The sequence below is a fragment of the Ursus maritimus genome, unplaced genomic scaffold, assembly GCF_017311325.1.
Source record: "Ursus maritimus isolate PB19 unplaced genomic scaffold, ASM1731132v1 scaffold_11, whole genome shotgun sequence".
NCBI lineage: Eukaryota > Metazoa > Chordata > Mammalia > Carnivora > Ursidae > Ursus > Ursus maritimus.
Genome location: NW_024423453.1, coordinates 8,346,397 through 8,373,796, shown reverse-complemented (window position 1 = coordinate 8,373,796; position 27,400 = coordinate 8,346,397). Strand labels below are relative to the sequence as shown.

Genomic DNA, 27,400 nt, shown 5'->3' with positions numbered 1-27,400 from the left:
TCCTGACTCTTACTCTATTATAGTTAATATGCTTGCCCACAAAGGCCGAAATGACTGAGGTTCTTTCTTAAAAACACTGATTCTCTGGCCACCACCACCACAACGGCCCAAACTAAGCTAAAGTTGGCTCAGAAATCTATATTTTACTGAGTTCCCTGGATAAGCCCCTTCCCCAGCCCCCCAGGTGCCTCCGCTGCTCAGCCAGGCTAGAGAACGGTTGGGTAGTGGCCATGGACCAACAGCTTAGAAGCAGTTGTTTGGGCCAGAGCCCAGATGAACTGTCACCTCTCTCTCTGTATCTCTCTCTCACTCTCCCTCTCTCCATCTGAAACTGGGAAATAAGACCAGCAGGTACTCTGGCAATCTGGAGGGACTGCTTGAACTGCAGTGATGGTAACTCTTGGGAGCTATAGGGTCACCACTTTGGTCACATACACAGAGAAACAGAGAAAGTAGATCTGCAGAGGGAGGTAAATGAAACTAACTTGGAGGGAAAAGTCAAGATTCAAAAATGCAGCCATACAGTCAGAGGGAGTCTGCTTCTTGCTTCCTTGTGGTTTTTTTCCTCATAAGGCTTGAATGTTACTGTCCTTGAATTCTGTAAGTAATCTCTGTTCCCTTTTAATACATCCCCTCTTTTTGTTCCAAGTTATCTTTGATTATAAATCTGTTTACATTTATCTGAGTGACTCTTGGCTAAAACAAGAGGCAAAAACCATACCTTGGTTGACATGTGGATATTGGCTCCCTTATCCAGAAGCAACGTGACCATATCTGTGTGCCCCTCTTGTGAGGCCAGGTGGAGTGGAGTTACTCCTTGTTTTGTTACAATGTTAGTCTCTGCTCCATAGTTCAGGAGTGTGGAAGCTATCTGCATTTGATTCTTCTTGGCAGCAATATGTAAAGGAGTATAGCCATTCTAGAAAAAAATAAAACAAATATACCTGGTAAGCTTAGCACTTGCCCTAATATATATCTCCAAAGGAAATAGCATCTCTTAATCAACAAAAAAGTTAAAAAGTGAGTTTATGATAAATCCAAATTCTTACCCATTACAAGTTCCCATCCAACAACACCCAAATCTTTACCACTAATATCACAAGGCACCCATTCTACTGTACGACAGGTATAGACACAAAAGCCCCGAAGCTTAACATCTCCTTCTTACAATATTGGTTCTTTCCTGCAGAGCAACATAAAATAAGCCAGGTCCTTCAAATACCTGGAGATGGTTTTCACATCTGCCTTTAGTCTTTTTTCCCAGGTTAAACTTCCCCAATCATTCAACTGTTCCTGATAAAAATCCCCATTGCGAGACCTCTCCATGACCTCTTCTAGACTGATTCTAGTTTGTCAGTAGTACTCCCAAATTGTGCGACCTGGAACTGAATGCTATACTTCAGACACAGTTTCAGTAGTACAGAATAAGATGGACTTCCTTCTATGATCTTGCTATAACACTCCTGCTATTATGCTTCTGGGTGGATTGTGCTTTTTATTCATTCAATAGCTATTTAGTAAGTTGCAAGCATGTGCCAGGCAGTGTGCTAGGTATGGGGATACAACGGTGGGCAAGACACAATCCCTGTCTTTGAGGGGTTGCATTCTAGTGGAAAATATATTAAGCAAAAAAATTCTCTTATATTAATCCTGTGGCAAATTCAAATCCTAGATCTTCCGCTTGTCTCTACAAACTGTGGGCTCAAAAATAGAAATATGAGGCTACTAGTTTTATGAGGCAGTTTGTGGAGAGGACCAGAGGAATTCATACTTTGTTTATAAGAGCCAAACTTTAAACCCTATACTTAGTTAAAAGAAAAAACAAACAAGCAAACAGACCTCTAGAACAAATGTTAGTCTGGAACCTATATTGTCTCCTTTCCTTTTTCAAGTCTGGTAGAATTTCCCATGAACAACGTGTAATAGAAATAAAAAACAGTGGCTTTGCCATGAACTGTGATATAATGAAGGTAAAGACAACATAATGAAATAGTTGCTTAGTCTTCATTCTTTCATTTAAAGTTATTGAGAATCCACATAGTACAGTATGAGATAATTCAGGGATATGTAGATGAATATGACATGATTACTGTCCTCAAGTAGTTTATCATCTAGTAGGAAAAAAGACATCAAATAAATGATAATGATGAGACTACTGAGAGAAGGGTATAAAGGAATAAGAATGATATGCATAATTATAAATATTTGCCCTCCTCTTTTGATAGTTTAAATATTTTGTTAGTGTGTCTCTGTACCAATAAGATATGCATGTATATGTATATGTATAAATGAATGTATGTATATGCATATGTAGGTATGTGTATAAAGTTATGTATATTTATAATATTATATATAGTATACTTATATACAAAATATATGGTATTATGCAGCGTATACTTTTTATATAGAATACCCCATTTTATTATATGTGTATATGTGTAACTTAAGTAGACATGTGAGTACATATATACATATTTATATAATAGAAGTTGAATAATTCTCTCCCCACTATTTTGGGACACAGTGGACTTAGTGGTTAAGAGTGCTGGTTCTAGGGGTGTCTAGGTGGCTCAGTCTTTAAGCTTCTGCCTTTGGCTCAGGGCGTGATCCCAGGATCCTGAGATCAAGCCCCACATCAGGCTCCTCCGCTGGGAGGCTGCTTCTTCCTCTCCCACTCCCCCTGCCTGTGTTCCCTCTCTCGCTGGCTGTCTCTCTCTCTCTGTCAAATAAATAAATAAAATCTTTAAAAAAAAAAAAAAAGAGTGCTGGTTCTAGGGACACCTGGCTAGCTCAGTCAGAAGAGCATGTAACTCTTGATCTCAGGGTTGTGAGTTCAAGCCCCAGCCTAGGTGCAGAGATTACTAGAATGTAAATAAATAATAAATAAATTAAAAAAAAGAGTGCTGGTTCTAAAGTCAAATCACTTGAGGTCAAATCTTAGCTCTATCACTTATCAGTCATGTGACTTTGGATAAACAGATTAACCTATTCAAATCTCACTTCTTTATCTGTAAAACAGAAATTATTATGATACCAATCTTACAGCATTATCATGAGATTAAATGAGATATTGCATGCAAAGTGGTGGGCACAGTATTTGGTAAATAAATGGTAGTTGTGTTGTTTTATTATGTCATTTAACATAGCATGAATATTTTCCTAACACAATAATTACTTTTAAAATAAATCCTGATATGTTCTCAATATATGTTTGCCGAATGAATTAATGAAAGATGCAATGATTACTTTATGTATTCTATGAGATTCATGTATATTTTCAGTGTAATAAAGGGGCAACTCAGTGAGAAATGCCCTGTGCATAGGTGCAAGTCTTAGCTGGCACAGTCTCAGAGATTGGTGATACATATACATCAAAAAGGAATTCCTAGCCTAGGAACTCAAAAGGATGTATATTAGAGTTAATGTGGATGAAATACTTAAAGAAAAGAGAAACAGTCTTTCATATATCACAATGAAAAAATTGAGGTCTAAAGGAATAAGCAAAAAAAAAAAAAAAGGTTATATCATAACATTCTGGTTATAGGGGAAAAGGAAAAACCTGTACTGCTTTTATTATGTTTCATTTCTCAAAATTCAAAACTTTAGTCTCTAAAACACTGAGTCTTGGCAATAAGAGTCATCTCTAGTATTCATAGGCACATCCCCTTAATCTATGCTGACTTTTAAAAAAATCTTAAAAGGCTTTGTGGAAGTAGCTGGTAGAAATAAAAAAAAATAGTCAATACCAAAAGCTACAATCGCTAGGACTATTTGCAGTTATACCATACCATGTGTTTAAAGAACAATACCCTGCAACAACATGGGGGGAGAGAAAGACAAATACCATATGATTTCACTCATATGTGGAATTTAAGAAACAAAACAACCGAGCAAAGGGAAAAAAGAGAGAGAGAGAAACCAAGAAACAAACTCTTAACTATAGAGAACACACTGGGTCAGGAGGGGAGGGGAGGTGGGGGTGGAATATGATGGTTGAAACAGGTGGTGGGGATTAAGAAGGGCACTTGTCACAATGAGCACTGGGTGATGTATGGAAGTGTTGAATCACTATACTGTATACCTGAAACTAATATCAAACTGTACATTAACTATACCAGAATTAAAATTTAAAAAAATAAAAAAGCAATTCCCATGTGCAATGAGATTACATTTCCACCCTATCTCTGTAAATCCTTTTCTGTGGTCCTCACCTTGGCAGTGGCATGAGGGGAAGCACCCTTCTCCAGTAACAGCAGTGCCACCTTCTGGTTGTCATAATGAGCAGCAACATGGAGCGGGGTAAGGCCGTTCTGTAAAGGGCGTGTTTAAATTCAGCATTAATAAATTAGCGTGAGCTGCCCTGAAGCTACCAAAATGCATGGAAAGTGGTATAGATTAATTCCATGTTAATTAATTAATATGGTCAATAACAAATCAAATAAATATCTCATGATTTTCATATTAGAAACTTAGCTAAAACTGAAAATGTTTGGTGGAGTGTAAGTTAGCACAGGTTATCTGGAGATCCACCATAAATATTTGAAGTCTGAAATGCTATGCAAGAATTACTACATTCACGTTGCAAGGATTCTTCTAAACTTAGAGAAGTTCTGGGCTCTGTTGTGACAAGAACATATGTGGGAGGCACAGCTCTAAATGCCTTCTAAACTACTGTGTACGAGGACAGGTCACCGACAGATATCCCCATTGTGTCTATTTGGCATAGTTTCATTAGTTGCCTTCATATTGTTTTCAGAAGAGTGAGAAAAATATCTTGAAGTACAAATCTCCAAAGCTTCCAACCCGACTGATTTACGTAACTGTCATGTATTAGTAAAATCCTTTACCTTCCCTGCAGAATCTGCAGCAGCACGGCGTTGCAAAAGAAGTTTTGCCACATCCAGGCTTCCATACTTGGCTGCCACATGCAGGGGAGTAAAACCCTTCTGAAAATGCGAACAAAAATAAAATGTAATATTTATTTTTCTGACTCCTAACAAAATCTTTTTTTAATTTGTTAACATATTCACCAAACGATGTTGAGTCTCTATTTGGGAAAATACTAGAAGCATTAAATCTGTTCGCCATAAACAAGGACTAGAATAAAGAAGGAAACTTAACACACAAGAGTTTGGCTTGATACACCTAACAAAACAAATTTTATTTTAAGGACGTGGAAACTGAAATTTTATTTTATAGGTTTGAGATTTATAAAAGCCACTAGTGTCCCCAAAATGGCTCTGATTAGTGATTTGGGTAGGGGTGGGGAGAGTGTGTCTTTCTCTTGCCTCTGAAATTAATAGGATTGGGACAATAGCTGCCTTCTCTCCAATCCTTCTCTTTCTTTCTATCCTTTTCATAATACCTGAATTCCAAATTTCTTCATTTAAATTTTAGGATATTTCAGCAGCCATGGTAAAAAAAAAAAATCTTATTGTGATTCAGTTGTTTTGTATTTTCTGCAGAAATAGCAAGATAAATGGTAGACAGAGAAAAAAATGTTCACTCTTAAAAAGCACCTCCCATCCTGTTATACCCTTTCCCAGAAGACCCACACTGTATAAAAGACCAATTCCTTTTGTAAAGTACGCTCTTGTTCTGGCATAATGTTGAGCTGATTAATGTCAGACTTTTGAACACACCACAGTGTACAGCTTTTTTAAAAGAATGCTGTTACCCATGTTTATATGTGCAGATTCAATGTCTTGTGTGCCTAACTAATGCCATTCTCTGTCATTAGCAGTGTTACAAAAACAGCCAAGTCCCTGGACTCAGATCTCAAGGATGGCATGGTTCCTACACCATGATCTCAAATCCATCCTCTTGGCCAGACAGTCTAACCACATGCTTTTCTGGCACTAAAGTGAGAGTGGGAGAGTTCTAACGCTGACCGGGGCCTGTAAAACACACCAAGCAAATGTGCCTGGCGTAGGTGGTCTAAGGTATGGCTTATCCTTGGGGCCACTGTAGCCCTCATCACAATAGAGTATCTCCCGAGAAACAATACTGCCCTTTCACAGTGTCACCACACGAATCATGTTTAATTAAGATGTTGTTTTTCTTTTTGCTTCTTTTTGAACATTTGGTCCTCATCCGTCCTTGGAGGAGAGTGATTCTTTCACTTTCTCCAAATGTGGGACAAATATAGGAAGTATTTCCTCCTCTTGCGTGAGTCCATTTCAGCCAACATTTATTGTTAATGTTCTCCCTCTGCTCAATGTGCACAATGATTGGGGTGACACTCAGGATAAAGTAGAATTCTTTGAGGAAAAAAAACACATGATAAGGAAGAAAAATAAATGCCTTGTCCTTAGAGTCCTGCTGGAATAGTGATCCAGCCCCTTTATAAATTTGGAACCTGCTATTAGACAAAACTACAGAGAATCTTTACTGTAGAATCACAAAATAGAGGTTGGAAAGCATCTCTTGAGTCACACGTCTTCCTTCTCCCCCTGTGTTAATCTCATCAGGATTTCATTTATCCTCCGATATTTAGAAACACTCAAATAGCTTTAATGATGATGAGTCAACTACTCATCAGAGCCCCAGTGAGTTCCACTGCTGAACTGCTCAGTGTAATAGTGCCTTCCATTTAACCGCCGTACTTGACTGTGGCTTTAGATATATTTTTTAAATCCTGAAACTCTTTGCAAGGCACTATGGTGTATTCTCTATTTCTGTATTTTACATATCTGAATTTATTTGTCACCTTCACCTGATGAGACGGTCGCCCTGTCTCTCTTGGGTTCTTGTTGTTATCGCCATCACGTTTGTGGCTTAGTTTCTGATTTTTTTTAAAAGACTTAAAATCCTTTCGACTCTTCAGATTTCAGCATTTGAATAATTATCAGTTTCTTACAATAAAACATGTTTTAAAGCCACAAGCAACTAGATTAAGTCATAATGGCTAGCGGGCTGCTCATACTTCTAGGAGGAGCGATGCCGCAACACTCCTTGAGTTCATACTTCTCCCTCAGATGTAGTACTTACGCCTATTTGTTATGAGCAAACTGAAAATGTCTTTTAAATAATATGAATCACTATTGTATTAATGGGAATTATTTTGCCTTGCAAACAATACACTTGTTGTGGGCTTTAAAATTGTCTCGTTTTTCTACTCTTCTGTACCCGTCCAATTTCTTTTGTTCTGATTAGCTGAGTGTGTTCATATTTTATTCTAAGTCACATCTAAATAGTGAATTTCAAATAGAACGTATCAAGTGGAAAAAAAATTATTCTGCCCTAGCATGAAACTTTGAACATAAGTAAAATTCAGGCTGGTGTATACAAAGAATATACAACGAATAAGTGCTTCTCCAGCCCAGCTCTATTTAGACACTGTTAATACCCAGACAAGAATATGGCTGATAAATATTAGACAGCAGAATGGGAATGACAGCTTATAGCAGGTTTGGAAAAATGCAGAATCAAGTAAGGTGAACTTCTACATAGTCCTAAAACTCTTTGCAAATATAGTATTGCCAATTTAATGCAATTTTCTTTTCTTCATTAGTAATACTAGTTCAGTATATTTGGGAATCTTATATTTTTTTCTCTTGGGGATAAATTATAGATTTTCTAACAGAAAGAGAAGAGAAAGTAGCCCTCATTCTATGGAAATAATCTTAGTTAAAGCACCAGATACCTGTATTAGAAACAATACTAGATACTAATGCTTCTAATCCTTGTAATACTTAGAAGGATGGAATCCAGCACTCTTTATTTGAAGATATCATATGGAATGTCACAATCCCCTTTGATGATTTAGGAAATGAATCTAAAATATTTAAATAGAAAGAAGTAAGTCAGAGCCTAAAGAAGATCCACCCTTGTTGATACTCTGGATACTAAAACAGAAGAATCCTGGCTCAGGATCCCTCTTAGTCCATGTCGTCAAGGAGCCATCCCCTTACCTTGGTAGCTAAGGAGTGGGCTGCTCCTGCTTCCAAGAGGACTGAGGCCACATCCACCTGGCCTTCCCTGGCAGAGATGTGCAGTGGCGTGTACCCGTTTGTCGTGGCTGCATCTGGATGAGCCATGTGTTGTAGAAGCAGCTGGACAATTTCCGTCTTACCCAGGCGAGAGGCAATGTGCAAAGGTGTCTGTTCCTCCTACAACTCAAGTCAAGTAAAAAATTAGTGCCAGAACAAGCCAGACTTCACTGATAACATATCTCACTGAGATGTTGCCTGATGCCTTCTTGGAATCTCTAGGAACCCCTACCCAAAACAGGAAATTATTACTACTCTGACTGCGATCTATTTTATGTTTTGTTATGGAGGTGAACTGTTTGGTCATAAAAATCTTTCTTAGATTTTTTTTTAGTAGTATGTACTTCCATGAACTTGGCCATTGTTTCCTGGACACACCAACATGTTGCTCAACTCATTAAGGCTTCAGCCCTCACTTAATGCTTAAATATAAACTGACTTGTGGTTCTGAATAAGAAAGAAATCTAGTCCAGAACTACTAAGACCTAGATTCCCATCCAAAAGCTTTCACTAACAGACAGTATTTATTCTGGGAACTATCTCAAGAGAAAAAGAACGATGGATGCTGGGAAAACTGTTCTTACTCCACTCAAACAAGCCAAGGATAGAAATGCTGGTCATTTTCTTCAAGGAGAGACTACAGATAAAGAAGATATTACAATCTGATTTTTTTAAAAATGTTCTTCCAGGAAACATTGCAGATGGTTCTGGGGTTTGTATCCACGACTTCAAGATGAAATGGAACTCTGGCAGGAAGCAAATGGGGTTAAGTATTTCCCAAGTGCTTTTCATTTAGAGACACAGAAAGGACATAGCTTGTCCAACGAATAGGGAGGATATGTTGGAGGAGGCTCAAGAAATCACCTGATTTTAATGTGTAGTCAGGAAAATATTTTCATTTCAGTGTTGAGAGAACTAGGCCAAACCATTCTTTTATAAAAAGAAAATTGAGCATAACCTTAGTGATGAAAAAAGGTATCTCTTTACAATGTGTTCAAGGGCATGCCATAGTCAAAGTGGGGAAGGAAAAGCTGGGTCAGCTTCCTAAGCGAAGAATGAATGGACAAAAGATATAATAGAGTGGGGAAGAGCTGTTCAAATAAATGTAGTGTCTTAAAGTATAAGAAAAAAAAATATCAGAGGGAGCTACAGGAGGAGATGAAATAACAATGTATGAATTTTAGGGTGGTGAGAAGTAAATAATAAATAACAATAATACAAGTGTTTTAATAATAGAATTGGAATCTTTTTTAAAAATGCAATTTATAAACTTCCTTCATGTACGATGCATATTTGACCCTATTCTTACAAAAGACCGGAAAGGAAGGGATAAAATGTATTATTAGACCATTTTTTAGAAAACAGCTTAAGAGGAATTAAAGTGGTTCTTCAGGATTGTTTAAGGTCACCAGGCTATTAAAACAGGATTTGAATTCAGGCATTGGATTCCAAAGATACTCACTGGCTTATACATCCTACAGACATAGACACAGTAAGTTGGCCACTGAGAAAACTAACAGAATGAGGTGATTCTCAACAGGAAAGGAGACTGACAACACTTTAGAAGATACAACTGTTTTCTGAAATACAGCAGAGAATAGGCAAATGGGGGAAATTAAGTTACAAAGACAAATGGAAAGCAAAACAACAATAAAAGAACTGAAGGGACGCCTCAGTGGCCCAGTCCGTTAAGCCTCTGTCTTCAGCTCCAGTCAGGCACACCACGTTGGGCTCTCTGCTCAGGGGACAGTCTGGTTCTCCTTCTCCTTCTCCCTCCCCCCTCCCTCTGCTCCTGCTCTCTCTTTCAAATAAAAGCATCTTAAAGATGCCTTCTTTAAAAAAAAAAAAAAAAGAAGAAGAAGAAGAATCGAAGAATTTGAGAATAGCTATCATGCATGAACATCTGTTGTTTCTGGGTTTCCCTTCTTGCATTTCTGCCCAGCACAATTTGATAGAGGCAGGGACTGCAAGTGACATAATCTAACAGGGGTTCTTGATGAGTGAGCGGGAGAGCTGGGGCAATGAGGACACTTTACCCCAGAGGTGATAGCAGTCAACTACTTGGTTAAATTGTCAATTCTTATCCCTTGGCCCTCAGATCCCAGAGTATTTAGGCACTTGATTTTGTTTGCTTGTTTTTGTTTTTAATTTTTTTTAAGAAATAAACTGTCTTGCCTACTTTCTTCAACTTTTGGTATAGTCCTATCTGAAAGTGAAAGAGGGAAGAACAAACAGTCTTTCCACTGGTAACTAGAAATATAAAACATTTTAATGTTTGGGTAATTATCTCCCGGTTGAATTGCAAAAGTTGAACTTGCTGCTTCAAACCAAAGCTAATTCAAGCCAAGACCAAGAATTGGGAAGGCGCAGAAAATAATATTCATGAAAAGGGCTTTAAAAAGGGAGGGTTAGCTTGATCCTCTAGGCCTCTCCCGTATATAAGGCGCAATAATTCCCTCATCATAATGTGTTATTAACTGTGATACAGCCTGGACCAGGAAGAGATGAGCTCTGCCTTACTCCCACAAGCTATAGTCTTCCACAATTAGGAAGACCTGCTGAGCCCCAACTCGTTTACCAAAAGGCAGATGTAGCAATGGCTTGGACAAGGGTCAAAGATTTGATAAAATTTCTGCTATTAGTTTCTAGCTAACAGGATTCTCAGGAACCAATCGACTGACAGCTAACTCAAGTTTTAAGGTGAATTAAGTTTCAAGTGAGTTTAAGCCTCGGGCCCTGTGATTACTCAATTCCTAAAGCAAATGCCAGCCCTCCATATTGTGCCAACAGAATATGGGCACCGCAAGTAAGAGAGCTCCCTCATGGGTGGGCCCCAGTGGGTTCTCTCTGTCATATCCATGGAGGATACTGGACAAGGAAGGAGCTTTGTGAGAGCAGGGTCTGGGGTCAAGCACACTGACTGACCAACAAACTTATGCCACTGCAGTCCCTGTTCTCTAGTCTGTCCAGCAAAATTGCCTTATGCTCTTGACTTAGAAGAGGATGCAGCTTGTACTTTTTAAATGAGAGACATTGTTGTAGTAAATGATTTTTCTTTCATTATATAGTGGGAGTAGCACCATGATTATATACCCATGAGATATTATTTCTAAACCTGATTAAGCTATATGCAAAAGAATGAAACTTGACCACTCTCTCACACCATACACAAAGATAAACTCCAAATGGATGAAAGACCTCGATGTGAGACAGGAATCCATCAAAATCCTAGAGGAGAACATAGGCTGTAACCTCTCTGACATCGGCCACAGCAAATTTTTTCATGACACATCTCCAAGGGCAAGAGAAACAAACGAAAAAAAATGAACTTTGGGACTTCATCAAGATAAAAAGCTTCTGCACAGCCAAGGAAACAGTCAAAAAAACTAAGAGGCAGCCCACGGAATGGGAGAAGATATTTGCGAATGACACTACAGATAACAGACTGGTATCCAAGATCTACAAAGAACTTCTCAAACTCAATATATGAGAAACAAAGAATCAAATCAAAAAATGGGCAGAAGATATGAACAGACACTTCTCCAATGAAGACATACAAATGGCTAACAGACACATGAAAAAAATGTTCAAAATCATTAGCCATCAGGGAAATTCAAATCAAAACCACACTGAGATACCACCTTACACCAGTTAGAATGGCAAAACTTGACAAGACAAGAAACAACAAATGTCGGAGAGGATGTGGAGAAAGGGGATCCCTCTTACACTGTTGGTGGGAATGCAAGTTGGTACAGCCACTTTGGAAAACAGTGTGGAGATTCCTTAAAAAGTTAAAAATTGAGCTACCCTACGACCCAGCAATTGCACTGCTGGGTATTTACCCCAAAGATACAGACATAGTGAAGAGAAGGGCCATATGCACCCCAATGTTCATAGCAGCATTGTCCACAATAGCTAAATTGTGGAAGGAGCTGAGATGTCCTTCAACAGACGAATGGATTAAGAAGATGTGGTCCATATATACAATGGAATATTACTCAGCCATCAGAAAGAATGATTACCCAACATTTGCAGCAACATGGACAGGTCTGGAGGAGATTATGCTAAGTGAAATAAGTCAAGCAGAGAAAGACAATTATCATACGGTTTCACTCATTTATGGAACAGAAGAAATAGCAGGGAGATTGGTAGAAGAAGGAAGGGAAGAATGAAAGGGGGCAAACAGAAGGGGGAATGAACCATGAGAGTCTATGGACTCTGGGAAACAAACTGAGGGCTTCAGAGGGGAGATGGTGGGAGATTGGGATAGGTCGATGATGGGTATTAAGGAGGGCACGTATTGCATGGAGCACTGGCTGTTATACTCAAATAATGAATCATAGAACACTACATCAAAAACTAAGGATGTACTGTATGGTGACTAATACAACATAATAAAAATTATTATTAAAAAAAGAATATTAAAAGAAGAAGAAGAAGAAGAGTGAGGAGGAGGAGGGGGGGAAGAATGCAGACTATCTAGAGATCTCGCCCTTGGAATTCATCGTAGTAACCTTTTTTACCCTTTCTAACTCCATGACCTCAGGCAAGATAACACAATTTTGGATTTCGGGACTCTAAGCCACCCTACAACACATGGTCGCTCTATGTGTTAAATAAGATAATTTGTGTTAAAATGCTTTATGATGTATAGATCACTGTACAAATGTTAACTAAATCAAAGATTTCCAGGCAAACCTAAAGGGCTAAAAAAAATAGAAACTCATGGTGAAAGTACAACTTAAAATAGAACATGTGAAAAGGAAAGCCTTAGCTTCTTGCTGCTCAGTATAATCCCAGGATCGGGAACATGGGCATTGCCCGTGAGTTTTTTAGAAATACAGATTTAGGGGGCGCCTGGGTGGCACAGCGGTTAAGTGCTTGCCTTCGGCTCAGGGCGTGATCCCGGCGTTATGGGATCGAGCCCCACATCAGGCTCCTCCGCTATGAGCCTGCTTGTTCCTCTCCCACTCCCCCTGCTTGTTTCCCTCTCTCGCTGGCTGTCTCTATCTCTGTCAAGTAAATAAATAAAAAATCTTTAAAAAAAAAAAAAGAAATACAGATTTAGGGCCTCACCCCAGACCACTGAGTTCATTCTGCATTTTAACAAGATCCCCAGGTAATGTCATGAATAATGACCTTTCAGTAGCATGGCTCCATAGCACGGCTCTACCAGGCTATGGTAGTTTCTCCGGTCCGCAACCAGAAGGGTGCTATATGGAAGGGATTTTAGTTGCAACTTAGAATAGGTGATAGAGCTGAAAAAACAAAGGATCATGAAATTATGATAGTTTAAATAAGGAAGAATAAAAAATTAAAAATGTTTATTTACATAGGTAGACCATGGTACTAAATGTACTTGCCAAAAAGAAGTAAAATGATAAAATTGGGGGTGCCTGGGTGCTCAGTCAGTTAAGCATACAACTAACTCTGGATTTCAGTTTAGGTCATGATTTCAGGGTCACGGGATCAAGTCCCACATGAAGCCTGCTTAAGAGTCTCTCCTCCCTCTGCCCCTCCCCACTCACATGTGCTGTCTTTAAAACAAAAACAAAAATAAAAAAACACCAAAATGATAGAATTGATGGAATTTATGTGTAAAAATTAAAAATGCATAAATGTTATAATATTTCAAAGTAAAGAGTCTGTAGCCAGTGGTTTGAAGGAAGGGGTTTCAGATGGTATCCAGAAAAGCATATGGCAATAATAGCAGGTTAAAATAATAACATTAAAAAATTGATAAAGATACATGAAAATAAGCATATTTCCATTAAAAATAAATTAAAATTTGAACACAGACAAATATTAAGGGTTTTATTTTGAGAGATAAACAGGAAACCCTTTTATTATTATATATGGATTATAAATATTTACCAGAAATATTATCACAATTTCTGATAAAAATAGTGAATTTCATGATACTCAGAGTACATTGATTCACCATAATTTTTTTTTTAAATAGCTGAATGCCAGGTAACCTATAAAGGAAATGAGACTAGGCAGAGCACAGAAGTTTTTTAGGGCAGTCTGCATGATAAGGATGGATACATGTAATTATACATTTGTCCAAACCCACAGAATGTGAAACACCAAGAGTAAACCCTAATGTAAACTATGGACGTTGGGGGATTATGATGTGTCGATGTGTGTTCATCTATTGCAACACATGTACCAAGTGGGGAAAGCTGATAACATGGGAGCCTATGCACGTGTGGTATCAGGGCATATATGGGAAATCTCTGTAACTTTCTCACAATTTGCTATGACCCTAAAACTGCTCTTAAAAAATAGTCTTGAGGTGGGAGAGAAACAAGAAAAATGCCACAGCTGGGAAGAATACAGTTTGAACAACAAAAACTCTATAAGAAATAGGAAGATCAGTAGGAGAAGGAAGGGAAGAATGAAGGGGGGATAAACAGAAGGGGGAATGAACCATGAGAGATTGTGGACTCTGAGAAACAAACTGAAGGCCTCAGAGGGGAGGAGGGTGGGGGATTGGGATAGGCCAGTGATGGGTATTAAGGAGGGCACGTATTGCATGGAGCACTGGGTGTTATACGCAAATAATGAATCATGGAACATTACATCAAAAACTAAGGATATACTGTATGGTGACTAACATAATAAAAAATTATTATAAAAAATTATTATTAAAAAAAGTAAGAACACAAAATACCAATGATGATTACCAAAGAACATAAATTATACTACTCACACAATGGATAAAAAGGCAGATAAAATCCAAAAGGAAAAGACTAATGTCAAGACTGCCCATGTTTCACTGGATTTTTCATGAAGGTCTGTGGAAAAAATGCTATTAAATTCATAGAGTCAGAGAATGTTAAGAAAGTCTGGAAAAGAGTTTCAAGGTTTCTAAGTCCATATATTTAATGATAAAGACCTAGATGTTCAATGACTTGCCTGAAATGACAATGTGTAGCCAGATGCTTTCATTCCAATACAATACCATTTCCAAAAGGGAGTCATGATGGCACAATTCGAGCTGAAGTGAGTTCTAGCTCAAATCATCAAATATTGAAGAAGAGAGAGTGTTCAAATATCCTATGAGAATCCCAAAGATGCTAGTGCAAAAGGTAATGGAATGACATGGAAAAGGAACCTGAAGATATAGTATATTGATAAAAATTACTAGTATATTCAGTGTAGAGGAAGAAGGTGAAAAAAGCAATTGGAAAGTGAATTTTAAAAAAAAAGGAAGGAGAAATCAACCTATAAAGGGATTAGAGGCCAATTAGAAATAAGAGAATCTGATCAAGTAATCTCCAGGGCCAAAATTCTTCTATTTTGGAATAGCAAAAGAGCAGAATGTCTAACTATGTCAAATCAGAGTAAGAAGAAAAGTAAAACTCATTACAGAAAGGAAGAAAATAAAACACATAAAGGTACAATATTAAAACTTTGAGTGTAATTAGTTTTTAAGTAAGTAGTAAGTAATGTCTGGAAATTTGATTGGCTCTATGGTGTGAAATCAATTTTAATATTCATAGTATCTCTATAACATAGGTCATTTTTTTAATTCATGAAAAGAAAAATACATGTAAAAACATTTTCATAGGTTAAAAAATTATTAGGCTAGTCAATGCCACATTTCTTAGATACTAAGTTATATATTTTTTTCAAATGTTATGTTTCTGAAATTGGGGTGCATTTTATTGCATTTATTTACTATACCGTTTCCTTTTCTGCCTGGAGAAACTATTGAATTTACACTTTCTCTTACAGTCCATGGCACTTCTAAGTCAGGGAAATGAAGAATAGCCGTCTCTCTTAAAGATGGAACTCACGCACACAATAGGAGAGAACCCCGAACACCAGCACCTACCCTGGCTCTGGCATCGACAAGGGCACCATTTCTCAGTAGGCATCGGACCACCTCGACCTGCCCTGCCCGGGCTGCCATGTGCAATGCAGTCTCCCCACGCTGCCAGAAAACAAAGATCATTGAGTCATAGGTAAACCCACTGCTCTCTATGGTAAAGGATAAAAATGTGCCTTTTTGTGAAATTCAGCAATCAATCCAAAGGTTTAGGAAATCTATGAAAAGGCATAATTATTTCATAATTATTTAGTCTGGAAAAATACAGTTTTGTATCTTCTCTGTCTTCATAAAGATAAAACAAATATTTATTTCATTTTTTCCAGTCCATGACAAACAAACAAACTTACCCAAACATCCAGTACACCCTGAGGTTTAACTTCATAGTCAATATGGCATAACTTAAACTGCTTTAGGTGGTACAAAGTCATCTTTTATCCTTCAAACCTAAAATCTGTCATTGTCACATTTGACTATGTGATTACAACTTGATCTCATTTTAAGGAGAAACTCTAGATGCCGAAGATCAGGTCAACACAGTGCAAAAAAATCACGTCATTTGTACCATACCTAAGTCATTCCTTTTCAGAATTAAAAATTTACTTTTGAAATAAACTATTTCACATTGGATCTGTCTTTGTTTTGTGAGGCTAGACAATGACTGTTTACATAAGAAATTTGATTTGCCCAGGATGTCCCCCTATTATTAATGAGCATATTCAATTGTAGACAGTTATTTGAGAGAACTACCAAGAGATGAGTAAAGCATCTGTTAACAGTGTCATCTGCTGAGGTGGGCAGCACTGGGCATCAGGTCATTCATCAAGTATCTTCGTGCCACATCAAGATACAGCACACTGATCAGGATCTGGTAGCTTAAGCTGTAGCATGAAGGATGATGGTTAGATTAAAGAAATTTTGTCATTGAGAAGCCTGTTAATTATGGCCTGTAAGAGAGAAAGTTTTTGTTTTTGTTTTAATCAACATATTTTAAAACCCCATTAGTTCTGAAGAAGGCAGGGGTTCATTCTTCTAAACATTTTTACAGTTATTTAAAAAAAAAACCAAGACATTGGAACAGAAATGATTACTTCTAGTCACCACAACTATTCTAGAAAATAAAACTGATTTCAACCAAGTAAAGTAAACCATTCCAAATAAGCTAAATTGATCTTGAAGTTGGTTGTGGTAATTGGATACTTCTGACTAATTCCAGTAAATTATTTCCTCTGATTCCTTGCACAACTTAAGTTTGGTACATAGCTCACAGTTCATTTTTTTCCTAGTATCTGGGACCCATTCCTTATGAAGTTATGAAAAATTCATTTCAAATGATTTGATTTTGAAAGCATTAAACTGGATGTCTACTCTAATATTCTTTTTCTTTTTGTTGATAATTCATTTATCCTCTAATGGCCTTGTTAATGATGTTTTGATTTTTGCAAAGTAAATGTATCTGGACTGTGTGTTGGCTTACAAAAGCACATAATTGGAATAGCAATATTTGTCTTCAAACTTTGGGTATATGGCAAGATCTTTTCTCTTTGGACAACCATAACTTTTAACTTGTTTTCTATATCATGTAAAACTTGTCTCTAAATAGATGAAGTTAAGGTCTAATTATTCAAAAACAACAAGAAGCCCTCAAATCCTTACTCTAAGTCTTATAAAAGTATAGCAATTTTACTAAATTTTACTACAAATAAAGACAAAAATAAATTTCTTTATAAGAAGTTAAGTCAAAGAGTCATCATGAGTACCTAGTTAATGATAGATTCATATGTTTAGTTTACAAGCCAAACTTTATTAATAAGGGGTTTTCACAATGTAAAATGTTTCCAATACTAGCCTTAATATTTCCAATATCCTTATTATATACTTGGAATGAGTTATTTTTATGCTATTTATACATTTGAAATTAATGAGTTAGATATAAAACCTCATCTAAAGTATTAAACATTATAGTCAAAGAAAAGTTATATATATCTGTATACACATACACACACATCTCTCCAATTTAAGGCAATGGTCTTGTTCAATCTTATTTAATGACTCTGGGTAATTGATTTTTATTGTAAATTGTCCATATGCTTATATATTTATATTACCCTTGTTTATGTGTAAGTATAAATAAAAAATGAAAGATCTGTTATAAAGATATAAAAAATATATAAAGACATATTATTTTAGTAACTTCCATTTCTTGATTGTTGGGCACCTCATCTTACTCAACACCCTTGTTTTCTTTATCTTAAGCTCATTCACTTTAAGTATTGGGGGAAATTATAAACATAATATGAAGTGTGAACTTAGCCATGAGTCCATTCATTTTTATATGAGAAAACTTGGTAACACCTCACATGGTACTCTAGACAGCCCCGAAAGTGCTTAGTTTTCTACTCCCGTGGTTGTCAATGAATACTTTGGATTATGCATGTATTATAACTGGTAGTTCAACTTTCTAGGTTTTAAAGTGCATTTGTGAACTTTCTGGAAAGGAAGCCTTGCAGTAATAATATCTGCACATGATTGAGTTATTGGTACCTCTCACACTTGGAGTGAATTTTGAGACAAAAACAAGACTGGCAAGAGAATGGGTATGCTCGCGTCCAAAGCAGGTACTAGATTTCATGCCCCTCTTCTCAGTTGTTAAAACTGATTTTGCCGACAACTACATTGACTTCCACTTTGGCTGCATCAGTTGGAAAGCATCAAAGCACAACAGACAGCATTGCATTCAAAAATGCAACATGATTTCAGGCAACACACAAAGGCTCCAAGGGTGGGGTACTTTGGGGTCAGGAAATGACCAACTCCGACACAGCAAGCAGGCAGTTAAGTGTTCACACGGTTTCTTAATCAACCTGCACAGAGTTCTGGATTCAGTAGCTGTATCCTCATGTCCTGAGAATGTACAAGTTCACAGGCATCCCACTGCTAGAGAAATTAAGTTCCTCTAAATGTAGGGTTGCCAGACTTAGCAAACAAAAATACAGGACGACCACTTAAATTTTAATTCCAGACAAACAATGAATAATTATTTTAGTATAACGATGTCTCAACTATTGCACAGGACATACATATATGAAAAAAATTTATTTGTCATTTATCTGAAATTCAAATTTAACTGGAAGTCCTGTATTTTATCTGGCAACCCTATCTATCTACATGGTATCTGCTCCCTGAAGGACACATAATACAAAAATAAAAATGAACAAACAAAAAAACAATGAAGAGTATCTTGAGGAGAGGATTACATTAGCAAGTGCCTCTCAAGTATTTGTTTTGAGGGGACTGAAGAGAAAGAATGTGTAATAGACAAATGAGAAGATAAAACAAAATGAACTTTATAATGAGTGGCAGGTAGAAGTTAAGTTTGATAAGCAATTATGAAACTTGGGTGTTTTACGAACCTACAAGATGTAAATATTTTTATTGTTTTAATTGATATTTTATTTATTTTTATTTGAAAATCTACAGGTATTCTATATCACATTTTTTTTTTTTGCAGAAGGGGAGCATATGAATATGGAGTAAATCCATAACCATGAAAATGATTTGGAATCGGCCAGTTAAGAGCCAAGTTAAAAGGGGCCACAGAATCCCACAACAATTTCACGTGGATTTTCTTAATGATTTTACAAAATTCTCCCCTCAAAAATAGTAACCTAAGGGGTTTCAACAAAGTATCACATAGAATATACTTGTATATGTTACTATTATAATATGATAACATAATTTAACACAGTATCACCATTGCTCCTTGATCCTGAGGGCAATGAAATGCAAATAAGGAAAATAAAGTACAGTGGAAAAGTATACAGAGTACTTTTCTGGAAAGTTACTGGTTCAAACAGCTTTCAATTTAAAAAAGAGAGGTGGGCATCATCTCTGTACAGAAAAAGGATGATGTTGATTTCTTTTTAAAGTTCTAAGAAGCGACTAGAAATTCAACTCAAATTGGCATGTTTTAAAATTACTCTTATCTTAATGGAGTAATTAAACATTAGTGTATAATATTATTACTTTAGGATCCCTAAGCTTTAATTAGGGGAACAAACATAGACTATATTTCAATTATTTAATGGTTTTATGCTCCAATTGTGAATTATATAATAATATTGAAAACAGATAAATTTATTTCACATGGATTTTGTCCATGTATCAGAAACTTTAGGACAGAAAGTGTACAAAATGCAAAGAAATGAGAATGTGAGAGGGAATACAAATGAAAAGTGAAATTGAACATTCTGTTTCACAACTCAAATGGAATGATACACCAAAATTTAACAACAATAGTCCATCATTGCTTTGAAAACATGACTCAACAGTAAGCACTGATGTTTATTTGGGGAGAGTTACTTCTATTGCATACTTAAAAAAAAAATCTCAATATTCCAGGTTCCCTGTTGAGCTTCAAATACATGACTACATCTTGTGCAGAGTAAGGAGAACATTTGCATTAAATGATCAAAGTTTAAGGGGGCAGACTCCAAGAAAATGAAAAAAATAATTAGGAAGTTGGAAGTAAAAATTCTAAATTCAGTTAGGTAGAAGAATTCCGGGATATCCAGAAGTTATTGGCAGAAAAAAAGTTGTCTGGAGACTAACACTCGTTTCAAGATACAGGAGGAAGCTTCAATGGTATATTTATTTGAGATAAGAGAGGACTCCACTCTAGCCAACAAAATCAAATCAACATGAAAAATCAAGGTTAGAAAATGAAAAATCCATGTACTCGAAGGAGGGAGAATTTGGTATCAAGTAAAAATCCCTCCTCTGGGTCTGTCTCTGGTTAACCATTTGCTATGACTGATTGTGGTACTGACTTGACATGTTCATCAAAATTACCGGGAACACAATTCACTCAAGCAACTGGCATGAGTCCTTTGGATTTTATTCCAACCAATCCTTCATTCGAAATGTATGTCGTTTTCATAAACGTGTTTCAGATGCATGTGTAGTCCTCTGCACCAGGGAGCTGAAACAGCCTCGGCAGCTCCCATTTTGTTTTCCTAACCCATTTCTTCTCAGCGAGGTTCTCGCGAGTATTTCAGTAACCTGGGATTACAGAGGCTCTGCTCAAAGCTCAGCCGCTCGCTTTGATGACATACACACAAACATCCCTACACACAGCCATACTCTCTCTTCCTCTCGCTCTTTCTCCCTGTGGTTATTCTGACCCAAGCCATACTCACAATGTTAGTGACATCTGGAGAGGCTCCGTTCTGCAGCAGAAGGAGGACAATGTTCAAGTGGCCCATGAAGGCAGCCACATGTATTGGTGTGAGGCCAGACTGCGAAACAAAGCAACAGCAGTTTTACTCCTCTGCACCGGTGGGGCTTTGGGGACTTCTTCAGATTAATAAGACTTGAGTGAAGAGGACAGAGGATGGGCGACAGGAAGGGATAGGAGGAGTAAGAGAAGGAATGTTTCGTGACAAGCTGAAACATTGTTCTACCTCTGTGATAGCTTGGATTGAAGCCCCATATTTCACCAGGAGTTCCATGACTTTGATGCGGTTTTTCTTGCAGGCAATGTGCAGTGGAGTAAAACCATTCTGTGCAAAAGACAATCAAGTTAGTTGAAAGCATGCAGAAACGATCCTCACACAACTCCATGCTGGCACATTGCAGGCAAAAATGTTACATCGTCACGTAATGTTAACCATTTCTTCGGATGCTGTAGGTGCTGGGATTTGGAAAGAAAAGGGGGGTGTGTTCCTGCAGGCACTCAACTTGGCTGCTATGTGGTGGGCCTGTATATAATTCTTTTTGTGTGTTTATCGAGAAAAACAGAAGTAAAGAAAGCTACGTGGGCCTGCTCTGGAAAGAAGGAAACTAGAGGGGCAATGATACTTTAGAAGTTCTAAGGTGTTTTCAAGTATACTGATTGGGTGGGTTATGAAATGCCTTGAAGGTGCATGGAAGATAAGCATGTATTTTTTGGGTGAAAGGCCATTTCTTAAAGCCTACAAACTGTTGGTCTGTTTTACTTCAACACCCTATGGGTATGATTGTCTCTACAATAAATGTTTCAGGGTTGCTACCATTTTCTTCAGGGAGGGGGTGTTGCAAATTAGCAGAAATCATTATTTACATTAATAATTTTTCATATTCAAAAGTAATATATCTTCCATTAAGAAATTTTTGTAAGGTATTGTATATTACCAGAAATCACTACGCTGAGAACATTTTACACCCAGAAGTCATATTTCTTACATTAAAAAGTTTTTTATAACAAATGTCAATCAGAAACATTTTATTTTATAAAGAAGTGATTATTAAGTCCTTGAATATTTTCAAGAAAAGAATGGAGAATTTCTAGAATAACTGGAAGAAGATATCTGTCAGAGGCAAAGGAATGTGGAGAAGTCTCTAAGAAATGTTTAACTTTCCAAACTAGGCAATGTGTAGGAATTGGGGACAATTACATAAAAATTTGTTAACTAGTCTCATGCTTAATCCTTATGTGTAAGCATTATATTTTTATTTGAACAATGATCCCTACACATAAAATAGTTATACCTATCCTGCCAGTTAGTTATTTTGCTTGTCCCAGTAGGGACTGATTGTCAGTCAATATTCTTCTGCACTTAGCAGTTCTCACACTTAACCTAATGTCTTACTACTCTTCACAATGTTTGTTAAGTCATTTCCTGTTTATGAGCTATGTAGTAAGCCAGACATAAATAGCCAAAAGTTTGTGTAGCACTCAAATGATTTTTAATTATGAGATTGTAATGTTTTATAAGCTTATTGACCACTACCCAATTGAAAATGGGTATTTTTCTCCTTATGAGAAAATAAGTATTCTCTCGTAATTGCACATAACCCTAAAAGTATATTTGCTTCCTGGGCAATTAGGAATAAATGGATTCCAACGGAAAATTTTCTAATAAAAATAAGATATATTATGTAATAATTCTTATGGCATTCTCATTTTAAATGCTATCTGAAGACTAATTTAACCAGCATTAACCATGTAAATGTATAGGATAAAAGGATTGCTTTTAGTTTGAGAATTAGGAAACAAGAGCATAAATTAGTACATGCCTAATACTTCCAATGATTATTGTTAGAGTATAAGGGAAGCAAGGAAGATTTATTCAATATTAGACCTTGGGAAATACAGAAGCTGCTCTAGGGACAGCCTCATGTAGGTTTCTCTTGAGCGATTCCTGGAATAATTTATATAAAATGCTTCCTGAAGCAGTAAAATGCTAAGCGTCACTTTTATATTAGACCGTGTTTAGGGAATCAGGTCAATAAGGAAATTCTCTAAGTGAACTCTATACAGGCTTACATTTTCCTCTATCTTAAATGGTTAAATATGTTCACCACTTTAAAACCTTTTTTTCCCAAATAGAGATTAATAACATTCAATTTTTTCACACTTTTATTCTGACTCTATATAAAGGTGTTTAGAATTTATTTTATGATTTCCTCTTTTCAATCTATTTTCCATTTAAAATTGCTTATCACTCCAGAGGTTTCATATCCTTCTGCAGCTCGCTAGTTGTAGAAATGTTACCTTGGCGTTTTCCTAAATCTGTCCTTGCTCACCATCATTTAAGAGCAAACTGTGAAGGCATGAAGTAGGCAGGCCACTTGTGGGAGGAAACGAACTCAGCAGAATTAACTACATATCTGTAACCGTGCTTTGCTGGTGTGCCCTTGGTCAGTCCCTGTGGTATACTTGTCTCGACCGATATTCTGTTAATGTGGACTAAGCCAGGTTTACCAGGGCTCTGGCGTTTGGATTGGCTCTCTTGTCCAGAAGGAGTTTGGTCACACGGTAGTGGCCACAGTGTGCAGCAACGTGGAGGGCCGTCAGGTAGTCTAGGGTGACATCATCAACAGGTGCCTTGTGCTGTAACAGGTGCTTCACACATTCCACGTGGTCCCCCTGTGCAGCCATGTGAAGTGGAGACAGCCCATTCTGCACATCAAACAAAACAAAACAAGCCCACATTTCAGCCATGACTTCCAGGTTGTAAAACACAGCAAAGTCAATTATTGATATCTGGCACAGTTGGTAGCAGAGGAAAAAATAATCTCCATTTGACATCTACAGGTACAGTGGATTATGTGGGGCACAGAGGGAAACTAAGAGAACATTTAGTTTCGTAATTATGCTATTCTTAGGCAAAAACAAATTAATATGCTTTTTGTGAATGAATACATAGTATTGTGTAAAAATTCAGATGGATCTCACAATTATTAAGGCAATATTAGATATATAAAACAAGTGATAGCCGAGGCTCAAATTATTTGTATTCAATTCCATTCAGTTAGTTTCTCTGCAAGAGTTTCTCTACCTCTAAATGGGGAGGGGGTGCAGATGATGGAGGAGCAAGTGGGTGTGTGAGGGAAAGAAAGATATTTTGATCATCTCTTAGACCCACGCTGCTCTGAAATTCTATGATTCCTTTTTCCTATCATGAGACATGAATTGGACTTGGAGAAAGCAGTCAGGTAAGAGCTAGAAAAGTATGAGGCAAATCCAGACCATGTATCCCAACTTTTAAACTTTGAGGATAACATAAACTTATTATCAGCGATCTGCCCAAAACAGCTTTAGTCTTAATTCTTGGACAAGGTCAATACCAGGGACACAAGATGGCAGGGTAATTCACTGAGGATTATCAGTCTAGGTGAGACTCTTATTTTTTAAAGTTAAATAATTAAGCTCATAAGAAAAAATATGTCAAATTAGGGAAGAAACTAAATTAGAAAACATTTGCCCATTAAAATGAGTGGAATATGGTCTTTCCTTAATAATCAGTGTAAATAAAGCAAATATAGTCACTAGGAAATAACTGTTGACCAAGTATCCAACTTGGCAGTCATTACATTCAAAGAAGCAAAAATTGTGTCTGGATAAAAAGCCAGAATCTGCCGAAGGCCCAATATTCTCAACAAGGAAGGTGGTTTCAACAATGAGGGACTGCTAAAATCAAATACAGCACAATCTTAATTGTGGTGGTTCACGGGTGGTAGAAGTATATGTGATTTTGAAATTATTAATATACTTTCTTGGTTTTTGAAACACTCTTCACTCATAATTATTGCTTTTATATTTAAAAAATTCATAAAATGAACTGAGAAAGAACAGCAGGTTGATAAAAAGGTATTTTACGCATTGGGGGGAAGATAGCATACGGGCAAAGTGTAGAAGAAATTCAGGCCTTGGCAACGTTTAGAGGGTTGTGTGGCATGTTTCTCTGATATTCTATCAATCTTTAATGTTGTTTGATCTATTTAAAAGTTATGTGGAAAATAAAATCTTCACCATTTAATTCTTTGTTACATTTTACAGATATTTGCTAAGCACCTACTCAAACCCTGATCAAGTACTGAGAATACAACCGGGAACACAGTCGACAGGGAACCCCTGTCTTCATGAAGGTCACATTTTGGGTAGTAGTCAGAGAATTCAAAAAGAATAAGAATTAAAATAGATAGTATGTCAGAAGCCCACCAGTGTAAAGAAGAAAATTAATCATAGGATGGCCAAGGGGAGTTGTGTATATGAGTGCATTATGGATAGGCTAGCCAGAAAAGGCCTCACTGAGAAGGTGAGTTTTAATGAGAGACACGATGACAGTAAGAGAGTGGGTCCTGCTGATCTGGGGGGAGAACATTTGAGGGTGAGGAAAAGCAAATACAAGCATGTCATGCTGAGACCACACCCGGCATGACTAATGAAGAGTAGGGAGGAGAATGCAGCTAAAGGCAAGTGAATAAGAGGGGTGAATAAGGAGGGGAACTCAGGTAAGAGACCTGCTAGTCTGAATAGAGTCTTTGACTTATACCCCGAGTGAGATGGGGGCTTGTGGAAGGTACAGGACAACAGGATTACTCTGGTTTCTGTATTGAGAATATACTGAACAGGGTTAAAAGAGAAAAAGGGGGGCCAATTAGAGTCTCTTACAATCATCCAGGTAGGGGTGATGGTGATCAGGACCAGGGTGGTGGTAATGAGAATTTGCTGAATTATGAGATATTTTGAAGGAAGCTGTGACAACGCTATGAAGAGTGAGAAGAGCCAAGCACTGAATGAGGTATTTGACCTGAGATACTGAAAGAATGGGATGGCCATTATTTGAGATAAGAAGACTACAAGGGGATTAAAAATAGGGGTGGGGAAAATATCAGCAGCTGAGTTTTGAATTTACTAAATTTGAGATCCACAGAAGACATCTGGACAGCCCTGGTGAGTTGACATCTACAATACAGAATTCTGGAGCTCCACAGTTGTGTGTCATCAGTGTATAAGTAGTATTTAAAATTTTTTAAAAAATTTTTTGTTTTTTAAAATTTTATTTATTTATTTATTTACTTAAATTAACATATAATGTATTATTTGTTTCAGGGGCATAGGTCTGTGATTCTAAGATGAAACTGGTTGAAATTTCCTGGTGATTACAGATAAACGAATACAGAAAGGGTGGGCTCTGGGGGTTCTAACATTCTGAGACCTGGGAGTGAAGAGGGAACAGGAAAGGAGACTGAGCGGAAGTGAAGACAGAGGAGTGTAAGGTTGTAGAAGGCAAATAAGGAAGGAAAGTGTTTGAGAAGGGAGGAGCAAGCAACTGTGTCAGATGATAGCAGGAGAAGAGAACGTAGACTATATGGTACGGGCTGATTCATGTAATTGGGTAGATAGGAAGATAAGAGTCTATAGAAATTCTCTGCTGATTGCTTCAATTTTTTTTCAGTGTTGTGGAAAGTGAAGACAAGGAAAGACGTCTAAGAAGTCTAAAGAAAGAAAAAAGTATAGAATAATAAGGTAGCAGGGAACGAGAGTAAATACACTTGGGAAATATACTGATTGTCAGGCAGCATTAAAGGCCAACTTGAGGTTAGCAATCATGAATTTAAAGTGAGCCCAGGCAGTATGGTTGGGTGTTTTCGGCCACCACACTCAGCTGCAAGAATGTGAGTTGGATTTAATCAGGGTAAAATATAGCAAGTGAGTATGAGTATGTCAGGGAGTGGAATGAATAGTCCCGTTGGGCAGAGGCAAGGGCATAAGGGGAATAAGGGACAATAAAACAATGACTGATGAACTCAGGGAAAATAAACACATTTCTGGAGTTGGGGTCCCAGAGAAAGGTAGCTGAAACATAGAGGCAGTGTTTGGAGAGTCAGAGGTTAGAACAGAAATTCCAGAGGGTTTACAGCTACCAAACTGAGAGGCCAACAAGCAAGGTCATCTACTACTCTAAGATCATTAAAGTCATCATGAATTAGAATAGGGGCTGTGGAGAAGAGTCATAGTTTGCCAAGAGCTAGCATTTTCAAAAATGAGGTGGAGTGACAACTAGATAGATGAATATTTGCTTCAGGGAGGAATAGTGGATGATTCAAAACTGGGAGTTTTTATGGAAGTGGAAGAATAGTCTGGCATTAGGTGCCCATTCCACTCTCAGGCTAAAATGGTATCACCTTACCAACCTGGTTAGTTCATCTTCTCCGTGTTCTTTACCTTGAACATAGCTTTACTTTTTGTTATTATCTCCTTATCTATCTTACCCAATTACCCACTCAATTCTGAGCTTCTTGA

The 27,400-nt window shown here is 37.2% G+C and overlaps 1 protein-coding gene across 2 annotated transcripts in view; it reads right to left on the bottom strand.

The window, feature by feature from the left end:
- Positions 1-27,400, bottom strand: part of ANK2 (ankyrin 2) — a 219,761-nt gene that overhangs the window by 93,976 nt on the left and 98,385 nt on the right. For both annotated transcript variants that reach the window (XM_040626261.1, XM_040626260.1), the window contains 8 exons: positions 23,573-23,770; positions 21,291-21,389; positions 21,027-21,125; positions 15,835-15,933; positions 7,914-8,111; positions 4,848-4,946; positions 4,212-4,310; positions 722-919 (listed from right to left, as the gene is read on the bottom strand). In XM_040626261.1, the coding sequence (XP_040482195.1) occupies positions 722-919; positions 4,212-4,310; positions 4,848-4,946; positions 7,914-8,111; positions 15,835-15,933; positions 21,027-21,125; positions 21,291-21,389; positions 23,573-23,770 (1,089 nt within the window). The remainder of the gene's footprint in view (positions 1-721; positions 920-4,211; positions 4,311-4,847; positions 4,947-7,913; positions 8,112-15,834; positions 15,934-21,026; positions 21,126-21,290; positions 21,390-23,572; positions 23,771-27,400) is intronic.